The sequence below is a fragment of the Lethenteron reissneri genome, unplaced genomic scaffold (genome assembly GCF_015708825.2).
Source record: "Lethenteron reissneri isolate LAM-NWPU_2019-01 unplaced genomic scaffold, ASM1570882v1 scaffold_509, whole genome shotgun sequence".
NCBI classification, from domain to species: domain Eukaryota; kingdom Metazoa; phylum Chordata; class Hyperoartia; order Petromyzontiformes; family Petromyzontidae; genus Lethenteron; species Lethenteron reissneri.
This window is the reverse complement of record NW_026892031.1, coordinates 1-14,117: the sequence shown is the minus strand read 5'-3', so window position 1 is coordinate 14,117 and position 14,117 is coordinate 1. Positions and strand designations below refer to the sequence as shown.

The 14,117-nt window shown below is 50.0% G+C and overlaps 1 protein-coding gene across 1 annotated transcript; it reads right to left on the bottom strand.

Annotated features, from left to right (window-relative positions):
• Nucleotides 1-6,661: 6,661 nt before the first annotated feature.
• LOC133339880 (cysteine-rich secretory protein 3-like) lies at nucleotides 6,662-13,188 on the bottom strand (the record flags this gene model as incomplete). Its single annotated transcript, XM_061548008.1, is given in 5 exon segments — nucleotides 6,662-6,858; nucleotides 7,688-7,776; nucleotides 10,290-10,381; nucleotides 13,041-13,144; nucleotides 13,147-13,188. Coding segments are annotated over 5 exon segments (467 nt in total), but the record flags the coding sequence as incomplete, so codon positions are not given.
• Nucleotides 13,189-14,117: the final 929 nt, after the last annotated feature.

Here is a 14,117-nt window from a genome sequence, read left to right as displayed (position 1 = left end):
AACCAAAGTGTATGGATTCCTGCGGTCACGAAAGCTTCAAAACAAGTTTGATCTTTTTGGTTCTTTCGGTAAAGTCACGTAGAAGGGAAGTAATAAATATAAAATAAAAACATAATAAAATAATTCCACGACGTTTCGGCCACAACGCAAGCAGCCGTCCTCAGGTGAAGACCAGTTCTGTCGGGGAGACAGTGTCATTCAGACGCTTGCATTGTGGCCGAAACGTCGTGAGAATTATTTTATTATGTTTTATTTTATTATTTTATTATCCCTTCTACGTGACTTTACAGAAAGAACCAAGAAAATGAATCCCTGCAGTCACGAAAGCTTTAAATCGAAACAAGTTTGATGCTCGCATACTCACAACATCTCTGCTGCTGGGACGGAACGGGTGGCAGTGCCTCTTGATCGGCGTTTGGAGCTGATGCTCGACTTTTATACGCAGCAATATCCTTGACAAGGGGCGCGTCGCTCGCTTGTCACCTGTCAGAATAAGCCAAAACACACTTCACAATAACTTCGCACTAACTTCACAATCACAGTGGTTGGGCGCGCGGTTTAATTGGACTTGCGGTGCGATGGGCGCGTTCAGCCGGGCCACCCCGCCTCCGCCAGGTGACTTGGAAGGAGAGTTGTGGTTTAGCGGCGTTACGTAATGACACCTACCACTATCCTCGATGACATCGAAATATATATAAAAGATCAGTTTAACACGTGGTCGGAGGCTTTCGCAATCAATATTATCCATAACAGAGGGGTTTCTTGTGTGAATATTAATGTGTCGTTAAACCCGCCACCACCCGACACAGACAATTAGTTATGGGTTTATCACGGAAACAGAACGTGGCCAATTCGTTACTAGTAGAGCACTAAACCGGTTGCTGTGTGTGGAGAGTTAAACCCACTACGACATTGACAATTCGTTACTAGTTCAGCACTAACCGGTTGCTGTGTGTTGGAGAGTTAAACCCACTACAACATTGACAATTCGTTACTAGTTCTGCACTAACCAGTTGCTGTGTGTTGGAGAGTAAACCCACTACAAAATTGACAATTCGTTACTAGTTCAGCACTAACCGGTTGCTGTGTGTTGGAGAGTAAAACCCACTACGACATTGACAATTCGTTACTAGTACAGCACTAACCGGTTGGTGTTGGAGAGTTAAACCCACTACAACATTGACAATTCGTTACTAGTACAGCAACCGTTTGCTGTGTGTTGGAGAGTTAAACCCACTACGACATTGACAATTCATTACTAGTACAGCACTAACCGGTTGGTGTGTGTTGGAGAGTAAACCCACTACAACATTGACAATTCGTTACTAGTTCAGCACTAACCGGTTGTGTGTTGGAGAGTGGGTTTACTCAGCGCGGGTGGTGGCGGGTTTCACGACACGTTGATATTTAGATGACCTAACCCAAAAATATTTATATGTAAATAAAAATTGCACAGTTTGCCCTACTGGCCCAATACGCCCAGTAGCCAGCAACAAGCAGCACTCTTGTGGTCGTTAGAGATAAGAGTCCATGAGTCCAGACGTTCTTGGATTCAGCAAGGTTTTTATTTTGCTAATAAGAAGTCAGGAGAGAGAACCGGGGGAACCGGTGTGGGTTGTAAGCTATTGAAACTTTGATCATTAGACCTCCTTAGCCAGTACCAAAATATAATAATAGGATTTTTCCCCTTTTTTCTGGCAACAAAACTGAAACCTTTTAACAAGGATTCATGCTGCATTAACCACAATACTTGCAGTCAAAATGCAACAACAAAAACACACTATGATAATATATGCATTGTCCTTGAAACTGATTGGTCCACACCAAGGAACGGCTTTTTAAAATCCATATTAAGTTCACTTGCGTGCTTGCTTGCGCGCTTACGACCGTGCAAATCTTTCGGTCGTTTTTTAACCCACTTCCCGTGATCCAATCGAGCTGACATTTTGCACACAGACTCGTTGTGCGTGACAATTTATTTTCGTGAAAATTTTTTTCCAAAATTTTCCACTTTTTAGGATTTTTTTCCCCATATTTAATTTAAAATACCAATGTGATAAAAATGAAACTCTTACTCAAGAAAAACAGAAATTAATAATAAATTAAACCGATGCCACGCATATAAAGGATTTATAGTGAAAAACTTTGTTTTTACGGGTAATTTTTTTATAAAATCCTTTATATTAGTTCGCTTGGCTTGCTTGCGTGCTTGCTTGCTTGCTTACGACCGTGCAAATCTTTTGGTCGTTTTTTAACCCACTTCCCGTGATCCAATCGAGCTGACATTTTGCACACAGACTCGTTGTGCGTGACAAGTTATTTTCGTGACTACCTCGCCAGGTATACAGGACGTCGTGGGTTCGATCCCAACCCTGACGCCTGTTGCTGTATATTTGGAGTTTGCGTGTCTCTCTCTCTCATCATCATCACGGTGGCTGGGAGATGTTAACTATCTCGCCTGGTATACAGGAGGTTGTGGGTACGATCCCAACGTTGACGCCTGCTGCTGTATATTTGGAGTTTGAGTGTCTCTCTATCATCATCACGGTGTCTGGGAGATGTTAACTACCTCGCCTGGTATACAGGAGGTCGTGGGTACGATCCCAACTTTGACGCCTGCTGCTGTATATTTGGAGTTGGCGTGTCTCTCTTTCTCTCATCATCATCACGGTGGCTAGGAGATGTTAACTACCTCGCCTGGTATACAGGAGGTTGTGGGTTCGATCCCAACCCTGACGCCAGCTGCTGTATATTTGGAGTTTGCGTGTCTCTCTCTCCCTCACACCTGCTCACATATCAACAAAAATCACTTCACACTTTTAAGTTTGCCAATGTTTAGGAGACGATTGTGCAACTTGGTGGCATGCAAAGTGTGTGGGCGTGTATGCTCTGCCTTCGTACCTTTTTAATATTTGCTGAGATTTGTTTGGGAGGTGGAGGGGGGGGTGGAGGGGGGTGGGGGGTAAGATTTGCATAGAATTTGCGGGCTAATCCTCGGCGGATTACACCACAGGCGTAGCCTCCGGGGGGGGGGGGGGGGCGGTGAGTGGGGGGGGCAATGGCGGAGCCAGGGGGGGGGGTGGCACGTGCCCCCCCAATGATCCGATCAAAATCCCTGATTTCGATCGTATCATTGGAGTTTATTAGTAATAAATCGGCATTTTGCGACCCCCACTGCCACTGTGTAGCATATTAGTACGTGCCAGGGACTCAATGAGATGATAGGACAATAGTCTGAGTCCATAACTGGCAATAAGTAACGGCAAAGCAGTTATAAGCGACTCACAGAATTGTGCGCAGTTGCGTGTAGACAGTCCACACGACTTCCCTGAAGGCATCATTCACCTGCAGCGAGCGCGATGCCGATCACACAGCGCGGTTCGAATTCGACCCTCGATCGATAGCTGCGCCATCGCCGCAAACGCGTCGAATACAAAGCAAGGGACAAGTCCTTGCTCACTAACAACTCCTTACTTACTAACAACTCCTTACTTACTAACCACCTTACTAACAAGATCTTACTTACTAACAACTCCTTACTAACAAGGTCTTACTTACTAACCACTCCTTACTAACAAGGTCTAACTCACTAACCACTCCTTACTAACAAGGTCTTACTTACTAACAACTCCTTACTTACTAACTCCTTACTTACTAACAAGTCCTTACTTACTAACAACCCTTACTAACAATGCCTTACTTACTAACAACTCCTTACTCACTAACAACTCCTTACTTACTAACAACTCCTTACTAACAAGTCCTTACTTACTAACAACTCCTTACTAATACTGCCTTACTTACTAACAACTCCTTACTCACTAACAACTCCTTAACTAACAACTCCTTACTAACAAGGTCTTACTTACTAACAACTCCTTGCTAAGAACTCCTTACACTAACAGCTCCTTACTAACAACTCCTTACTTACTAACAACTCCTTACTTACTAACAACTCCTTACTAACAACTCCTTACTCACTAAAACTCCTCTATCAAATTTCATTGCTGTAGGGGTTGCCCCCCCCTCTACCTGAACATCCTGGCTCCACCATTGGGTGGGTGGGGGGTGACTCGGGACGACCCCCCCCCCCTCCACGGTTGTTTGAATCTCAGCGCCTCTCGCATGAGCGTGGAAAGCTGCCACCCTCACGCTGCCGAAAACGCGACCGGATTTTGGGCCTCCCCTATCACATCGCTCACTTTGATTTCGTTGTTTTCCTTCGTCCCACCGCACAACCCGAGTTCCCCGAGCCGAATGGTGTTTTGTTTTTTTAGAGGGCACCACGGTGGCTAGATGTTAACTACCTCGCCTGGTGTACAGGAGGTCGTGGGTTCCATCCCAACCCTGGGCCTGCTGCTGTATATTTGGAGTTTGCGTGTCTCTCTCTCATCATCATTATCACGATGCTAGGAGATGTTAACTACCTCGCCTGGTATACAGGAGGTCGTGGGTTCCATCCCGACCCTGACCTGCTGCTGTATATTTGGAGTTTGCGTGTCTCTCTCTCATCATCATCACGGTGGCTAGGAGATGTTAACTACCTCGCCTGGTATACAGGAGGTCGTGGGTTCCATCCCGACCCCTGACACCTGCTGCTGTATATTTGGAGTTTGCGTGTCTCTCTCTCATCATCATCACGGTGGCTAGGAGATGAACTACCTCGCCTGTATACAGGATGTCGTGGGTTCCATCCGACCCTGACGCTGCTGTGTATTTGAAGTTTGCGTGTCTCTCTCTCATCATCATCACGGTGGCAGGAGATGTTAACTACCTCGCCTTGTATACAGGATGTCGTGGGTTCCATCCGACCCCTGACGCCTGCTGTGTATTTGAAGTTTGCGTGTCTCTCTCTCATCATCATCACGGTGGCCAGGAGATGTTAACTACCTCGCCTGGTATACAAGAGGTCGTAGGTTCGATCCCGACCCTGACGCCTGCTGCTGTATATTTGGAGTTTGCGTTTGCGACCCTGGTGCGGCCGGGTACGGCTAGGCCGTGAGTCACTGGTGAGTCACCGTTTGTCACTCATTTCCCAACGTCTTGTCTCTTCTCACAATTCAAGTTCCTAGAATCAACCCACCCGCGCCTGCAACATAGCTTCATCCCAGAGGTCGCAATCAGGTACCGATACCCGTACCGTACCCGGCCGGGTAGGGTACAGGTACGGCCGGGTACGGGTACGGGTACCCGTTTGCGACCCTGGTGCGGGGGTACGGGTACGGGTAGGCCGTGAGTCACTGGTGAGTAACCGTTTGTCACTCATTTCGGGTAGGGTACGGGTAGCGTACGGGTATCCGTACCCGGCCAGGTACGGGTACCCGTTTGCGACCCTGGTGCGGCCGGGTACGGGTACGGGTAAGGAATCAAAACCCGTTTGCGACCTCTGGTCAGCTCCCACCCAGAATCGAACGCGTGTAGGCCATGTTCACGGGAAGGTTTATTGATTGACACCCAACGACTCGCGTAGAAAAAGCCACGAGACCCCCCCCAACCCCAGAAAAAGCGTCAAACACGGAGCGCCGTGTGTGCACACGCACAGAGAGATCGAGTGAGAGAGTAGAGAGATACAGAGGTGGTAGAGAGAGAGATAGAGAGAGATAGAGCGATAGATAATAACACTGGTCAACAACAACAACAAAAACATTTTTTTTCTGGCCTGGACTTTTGCAGCTGTTCTAGACTAATTTCAAGGTGCCAATTCCAAATCTGATCTCAGATTTGCTCTATCACATCTCATTTTTATGCTATCGGCATACCCCATTTTCATTGATTTTACCCGAAATTAACTCTGTCACTTATGATTGCAAGTTGTTGCGAGTCAGTGACTGCTTTAGTGTTAAAATATGGTGCTGTATTTTTAGGATAGTTTTTTATAATATTTTATGTAGATAAATATGGTGCTGTATTTTTAGGATAGTGTGTTTATAATATCATTTTATGTAGATAAATATGGTGCTGTATATTTAGGATAGTGTGTTTATAATATCATTTTATGTAGATAAATATGGTGCTGTATTTTTAGGATAGTGTGTTTATAATATCATTTTATGTAGATATCCGTATTTAATATTTTTCTTCTGCAGTTTTTATTGAAAAGGCAATATTTGATATCTCAAAAACCTGATGTGATAGAAAAAAACTGATACCAGATTTGGAATCAGCACCCCAAAATAACCTTAAAACCGTTGTAATACCTTATGCCAGAAAAAGTGTGTTGACCAGATTTGGAATCAGCACCCCAAAATTACCTTAAAATCGTCGGAATACCTTATGCCAGAAAAAGTGTGTTGACCAGTGTAGTATTTGCGTTTATATTATAGTTTGGATTCATCGTCGTGGTCAGTCTTAGCCATGGTCTAGCCACCGTTGGATGAGGGCCTCTACTCTCCGCCTGGTACATTTCACTAAAAGTCGATTCGAATTCTCTATTTTGATATTTCGACGCGGGGTTTAAAGCCGCGCGGTTTTTGTTAAACGGAGTTTTATTTTATGTTTAAAGAGGCAAAAGGCGCATCCCTGCAAAGTGCTCGTATCAACGCCCACTGCTGCCAGCGGAAGAACGCCTCCTCCGCTCGAGAGGAGCTTTGGCCTACTCTTCCGCGTCGACCACGGCATCTAGTGGAGATAGGAGACGAGAGGAGAGAGGGGGAGGGTGGGAAGGCCCCCCCTCATCCCACGGTGGCTTGCTGATTGCCGGTCCGGTCTTCGAAGGAGCTCAGTAGATTTTGTCGGCGCACTGGCAGGAGGCGGGGCAGGAGGCGCGCACGATGCGGCCGTACAGCGTGTCGCCGCAGCCCAGCGTGCTCTTCATGAGCGCGCAGTTGGAGTAGGAGTCGGTGAAGGGGCACGCGTTGGCTGCGTCACAGAGAAGGGGCAAGCGAGCGCGACGCGTCTGAGGGTGACGCCCCCGGGGGGCGGGGCTTAGAAGCAGGAGGACAAAAAATTCACGCGGAGAGACCTCGGTTGATGCGGTAGTGGTGGTAGTGGAGTTGGTAGTAGTGGCGGTAGTAGTGGTAATAGTGGTGGTGGTGGTAGTAGTTAGTAGTGGTGGTGGTGGAAGTGGTAGTAGTGGTGGTGGTAGTGGTAGTAGTGGCAGTAGTAGTGGTAGTAGTGGTGGTGGTAGTAGTGGTGGTGATGGTAGTAGTGGTGGTGGTAGTGGTGGTAGTAGTGGTGGTAGTGATGGTGGTAGTAGTGGTGGTGGTAGTTAGTAGTGATAGTAGTGGTGGGAGTAGTGGTAGTGGTGGTGCGTGAGTGAGTGAGTGAGTGAGCGCGTGAGTGAGTGAGTGAATGAGCGCGTGAGTGTATGAGTGAGTGAGTGAGCACGTGAGTGAGTGCGTGAGTGAGTGGGTGAGTGCGTGAGCGTGTGAGTGAGCGCGTGAGTGAGTGCGCGAGTGAGCGCGTGAGTGAGTGAATGAGCGTGTGAGTGTATGAGTGAGTGAGCGCGTGAGTGAGTGCGTGAGTGAGTCAATGAGCGTGTGCGTGTATGAGTGAGCGCGTGAGTGTATGAGTGGGTGAGTGAGTGAGCGCGTGAGTGAGTGCGTGAGTGAGTCAATGAGCGTGTGCGTGTATGAGTGAGTGCGTGAGCATGTGAGTGAGCGCGTGAGTGAGTGCGCGAGTGAGTGCGTGAGTGTATGAGTGGGTGAGTGAGTGAGCGAGTGAGTGTAAGGCAGGAGGGAGGGCTCACTGCACAGCTTGTTGGTGCAGTTCTTGGGGCAGGACTTGCACGCCGGGCCGCTGTCGTAGGGGCGCGTGAGTCGAGTGTTCAGGTTGCCGCTGCGGGGGATGCAACACGGGGGGGGGGGCGGATCGCCGTCAACATCACTGCATAGCCGCCGTAGCAATCAATCTCATCGCAAAGTATTTCTATACGGGGACTCCTCTACTTACGAACGAATCAGCTTCCAAAAGGTCTGTTCATAAGTCAGTTGAACACGTGTGAGGCTTTCGCGACCAATATTATTCATAATCAACGTTTTTGGGTTTAGATCGCGTTATTTATAAATGTGTCGTAACCCTCCACCAACCGACACGACCAATCAGTGAAAAAGTGTCACGTTGACAAAAGACAAATAGTTCACTGCTTTAGCCCACCGGTGTGTTGAAGCGTGAAACCACAACATTTACAATTTTTGAGTACGACGTTTCGCTGGTAATTGCATCCAGCATCATCGGGCAATTCGCCAGAATGGTGAGGCTCTGCTCTGTCCATACTTTACTCCTGTCGATTTCAAACGCGTTGTACGGCGTGTACACTAGACACGGGGAATGGCTTTAAAAGTGTTTAATCTCCTTTAGATGTAGATGTCACTGGTTCATCACGTTCTGCAGATGTAGATGCCACTGGTTCATAACGTTATGCAGATGTAGATGCCACTGGTTCTTCACGTTCTGCAGATGTAGATGCCACTGGTTCATAACGTTATGCAGATGTAGATGCCACTGGTTCTTCACGTTCTGCAGATGTAGATGCCACTGGTTCATAACGTTCTGCAGATGTAGATGCCACCGGTTCTTCACGTTCTGCAGATGTAGATGCCACTAGTTCTTCACGTTCTGCAGATGTAGATGCCACTAGTTCATAACGTTATGCAGATGTAGATGCCACTGGTTCATCACGTTCTGCAGATGTAGATGCCACTAGTTCTTCACGTTCTGCAGATGTAGATGCCACTGGTTCATCACGTTCTGCAGATGTAGATGCCACTAGTTCTTCACGTTCTGCAGATGTAGATGCCACTAGTTCAGATGTAGATGCCACTAGTGTTCAGATCCACTGGTTCTCACGTTCCGATGTAGATGCCACTAGTTCATACGTTCTGCAGATGTAGATGCCACTAGTTCTTCACGTTCTGCAGATGTAGATGCCACTGGTTTTCACGTTCTGCAGATGTAGATGTTACTGTTCTTCACGTTCTGCAGATGTAGATGCCACTAGTTCTTCATGTTCTGCAGATGTAGATGCCACTGTTCTTCACGTTCTGCAGATGTAGATGCCACTAGTTCTTCACGTTCTGCAGATGTAGATGCCACTGGTTCTTCACGTTCTGCAGATGTAGATGCCACTGGTTCTTCACGTTCTGCAGATGTAGATGCCACTGGTTCTTCGCGTTCTGCAGATGTAGACGCCACTGGTTCTTCGCGTTCTGCAGATGTAGATGCCACTGGTTCTTCACGTTCTGCAGATGTAGATGCCATGGTCTTCACGTTCTGCAGATGTAGATGCCACTGGTTCTTCACGTTCTGCAGATGTAGATGCCACTGGTTCTTCATGTTCAGCAGATGTAGATGCCACTGGTTCTTCACGTTCTGCAGATGTAGATGCCACTGGTCTTCACGTTCTGCAGATGTAGATGCCACTGGTTCTTCACGTTCTGTAGATGTAGATGCCACTGGTTCTTCACGTTCTGCAGATGTAGATGCCACTAGTTCTTCACGTTCTGCAGATGTAGATGCCACTGGTTCTTCACGTTCTGTAGATGTAGATGCCACTGGTTTCTTCACGTTCTGTTGTAGATGTAGATGCCACTGGTTCTTCACGTTCTGCAGATGTAGATGCCACTGGTTCTTCGCGTTCTGCAGATGTAGATGCCACTGATTCTTCGCGTTCTGCAGATATAGATGCCACTGGTTCTTCACGTTCTGCAGATGTAGATGCCACTAGTTCTTCACGTTCAGCAGATGTAGATGCCACTAGTTCTTCACGTTCTGCAAATGTAGATGCCACTGGTTCTTCACGTTCTGTAGATGTAGATGCCACTGGTTCTTCACGTTCTGCAGATGTAGATGCCACTGGTTCTTCGCGTTCTGCAGATGTAGATGCCACTGGTTCTTCACGTTGCAGATGTAGATGCCACTAGTTCTTCACGTTCTGCAGATGTAGATGCCACTGGTTCTTCGCGTTCTGCAGATGTAGATGCCACTGGTTCTTCACGTTCTGCAGATGTAGATGCCACTGGCTCTTCACGTTCTGCAGATGTAGATGCCATCACCGCCATAGATTACGTGGCAGTTGAACTTACGACTCTCGGTCCGAACAGGCAACTGGACATACGGACCGGGTGTGTTCGTATCTCTGAAAGTGCGTAAGTCGAATTGTTCGTAAGTAGACGAGTCCCTGTACGTTGCATCGCCTCATTGCAAGGCGCTGCTGTACAACAACAATCGTAACATTGCACGACCGATGATAGTGGTCGAGATAGAGAGAGTGTGGGAGGGCGGGGGGAGTTGGGGTTGGGGTTGGGGGGGAGTACAGCCCCCCAGCTCCCCCAGCGTTGTAATAGTCTCACGCTGGGCAGTAGTGGCACACGTAAAGGTACTTGGCAGAGGCCTCGCAGTAGTTGACGGCGCAGCCAACTTGGTAGGAGCTGTACCACACCACCTGCACGCACGCACGTGGCACGGGGCAGCGACGGGTTAAAGCGCAGCACCTGCAAGTGCACCGCTCGCTCGCACCAAACTGCTGGGGGGGTGGTGGTGGTGGGCGGTGGGAGATCGAGAGAGCGCCCCCCCCCCACCACTACTACAACTACCTCCACCACCCACTACCACCCACTACCACCACTACCACCACCACCCACCACCACCACCACACCCACTACCACCCCACCCCCCATCACCACCACCTCCCACCACCAGAGGGTGCGGCGATTTGATGGGTTGTGCTGCACTTGTGTGGTGGTGTGTTAGTTGTGGTGGTAGTGGTGGTAGTTGTGGTGGTGTTGTGGTGGTGGTGGTGTTATTTGTGGTGGTGGTGGTGTGGTGGTGGTGATAGTTGTGGTGGTGTGTTAGTTATGGTGGTGTTAGTTGTGGTGGGGTGGTAGTTGTGGTGGTGTTAGTTGTGGTGGTGGTGGTGTTAGTTGTGGTGGTGGTTTTAGTTATGGTGGTGTTATTTGTGGTTGGTGGTGTTAGTTGTGGTGGTATTAGTTGTGGTTGTGGTGTTAGTTGTGGTGGTGTTATTTGGTGGTGGTGGTGTTAGTTGTGGTGGTGGTGATATTAGTTGTGGTGGTGGTGTTAGTTGTGGTGGTATTAGTTGTGGTGGTGGTGTTAGTTGTGGTGGTATTAGTTGTGGTGGTGGTGTTAGTTGTGGTGGTGTTATTTGTGGTGGTGGTGGTGTTAGTTGTGGTGGTGGTGATATTAGTTGTGGTGGTGGTGTTAGTTGTGGGGTGTTAGTTGTGGTGGTGGTGGTGTTAGTTGTGGTGGTGGTGATATTAGTTGTGGTGTTAGTTGTGGTGGTGTTAGTTGTGGTGATGTTAGTTGTGGTGGTGGTGTTACAGTTGTGGTGGTGGTGTTACAGTTGTGGTGGTGGTGTTAGTTGTGGTGGTGTTAGTTGTGGTGGTGGTGTTAGTTGTGGTGGTGTTAATTGTGGTGTTAGTGTGGTGGTGTTAGTTGTGGTGGTGTGTGGTGGTGTTATTTGTGGTGGTGGTGGGGTTACAGTTGTGGTGGTGGTGGGTTGTTATTTGTGTTGGTGGTGGTGTTAGTTGTGGTGGTGTGGGGAGCGGTAGTGTAGCGGTTAGCGCGCTGCGCTACAAACCCGGCCACCCGAGTTCAATTCCCACTCGCGGCCAACACCCAGTGACGATTTATCTGAACCGGTCGTGGGCCTCCCCTAGGTCGACTCAGCCTCAAACGAGTACGTGGGTGGCGGTGTGTAAACATCGCCACTGGGGAGACTTCGCATGGCCGCACACACCCAGGCAGCACACCACGTCCAGTATACAACTCGCTATGGACTGTGGCTACTGCCGGTCACGTGCCGACTTCTCCCAGTCTACCCAGAAAGCATCACCACACACACCACGCAGCATACCACACACACACACACCACCACAGACACCCACACACCCACACACCACACACAACACAACACACACACACACACACCACCCCACACACACACCACACACACACACACACCACACCACACACACCACACACAGACAACCACCACCCACACCACACACACCACACCACACACACCACACACACACACACCACACACACACACCACACACCCACCACACCACACCACACCCACACACACCACACACACCACACCCCACACACACCACACACACACACACCCACAGACACACCACACACACCACACACACCACCACACACCCACCACACACCACCACACACATACCACACACACACACCACACCACCACACACACCACACACACCACACACCACCCCACACACACCACACACACCCCCACACACACCACACACCACCACACACCACGCAGCATACCGCACAGCATACCGCACAGCATACCACACACACACACACACCACACACACCACACACACACCCACCACACAGACACACACACCCCACACACCACACACACAGACACACCACACACACACAGACACACCACACACACACACACCACACACACCACACACACCACACACAGACACACCACACACCACACACACCACACACACACACACCACGCAGCACACTACGTAGGCACCACGCAGCACACCACGCTCCGCACCTGAGTGTAGTGCCGATCATGCCATGATCCCCCAGTCTACCCAAAAGCATCACCACACACCACCACGCAGCATACCGCACAGCATACCACACACACACACCACACACACCACACACACACACCACACACACCACACCCCACCACACCACACACACCACACCACCCACCACCACACACACACACCACCACACACACACACACACCACACACACCACACACACCACACCACCACACACACCCACGCAGCACACCACGCTCCGCACCTGAGTGTAGTGGCCGATCATGCCATGTATCCCCCAGTCTACCCAGAAAGCATCACCACACACACACCACGCAGCATACCGCACAGCATACCACACACACACCCACACCACACACACCACACACACACACCACACCACCACACACACCACACACACACACACCACACACACCACAACACCACCCACACCACCACACCACACCACCACACACCACACACACACCACACACACCACACACACACCACGCAGCACACCGCGTTCCGCACCTGAGTGTAGTGGCCGATCATGCCGGGCCCCTTGGCTCCCTTGCCGAACTCGAAGCCGGGGCTGACCACCTCGCTGTGCCAGTCGCGCACCGCGTAGTCCCAGTGAAGGGCGCGCTCGAGATGAACAGGTTCTCGCCGCAGGTGAACGCTGGTGCGGGGGGTGGTGGGGGGGTGAGGGGTGTGTGTGGGTGGTGGTGGTGGGTGGTGTGGAGTAGGGGTGGTGGTGGGTGGTGGTGGGGAGTAGGGGGGTGGTGTGGGTGGGTGGGTGGGTGGAGGGTGGTGGTGGTGTGGTGGTGGTGTGTGGGAGTGGTGGTGGGTGGGTGGTAGGAGTGGGGGTGGTGGTGGGTGGTGGGTGGTGTGGGTGGGGTGGTGGGGGGTGGTGGTGGTGGGTTGGTGGTGGGTGGGGGTGGGGGTGGTGTGGGTGGTGGTAGGTGATGGGTGGTGGGGGTGGGGTGGTGTGGTGTGGTGGTGGTAGTGGGTGGGAGGTGGTGGGGAGGTGGGGTGGTGGTGTGGGGGGGTGGTGGAGGGTTTCGACGCATTTATACTTACGCGATCTAACCCAAAAACCTTATTTATGAACCTATTCTTATTAATTCATCATTTTTTAATACTGGAAAAAAGATCCCCTAGATGTAACTGCTCCACCAGATGTATAAATCACTGATACTTGCGTTGACTTTGAACTGTTCGCCCATTGGTGTTGTTCTGTGGTCTAACACCGGCGGTGAGACAATGCCATCAACAAGGCTTCTGCCTCTGGGTGGAGGCCAATCAGTTTCAAAGACAATGCAAACATTCTATTATACTGGTAGGAACCTCCTGGTTACACCAGCCCACAGGGGATTATTGTGTCCGTCCGTCGTGCATCCAAAAATGGGAGGGGAGGGGCTGGGTGGGGGGTAGGAGGGGTGGGGCTGGTGGGGAGGGGTTGGTCACCCCGTGGTGTCCTTATAAAACTCAACGTTTAACCTACTCACGCCGCTTGGTGCCCGCCCTCACAGTGGGGCATATTTGCGGAATACACCACGCCGCCGTTGACCCTGGCTATTGACCGAGCAGCCCAACGTTCCTACCAGC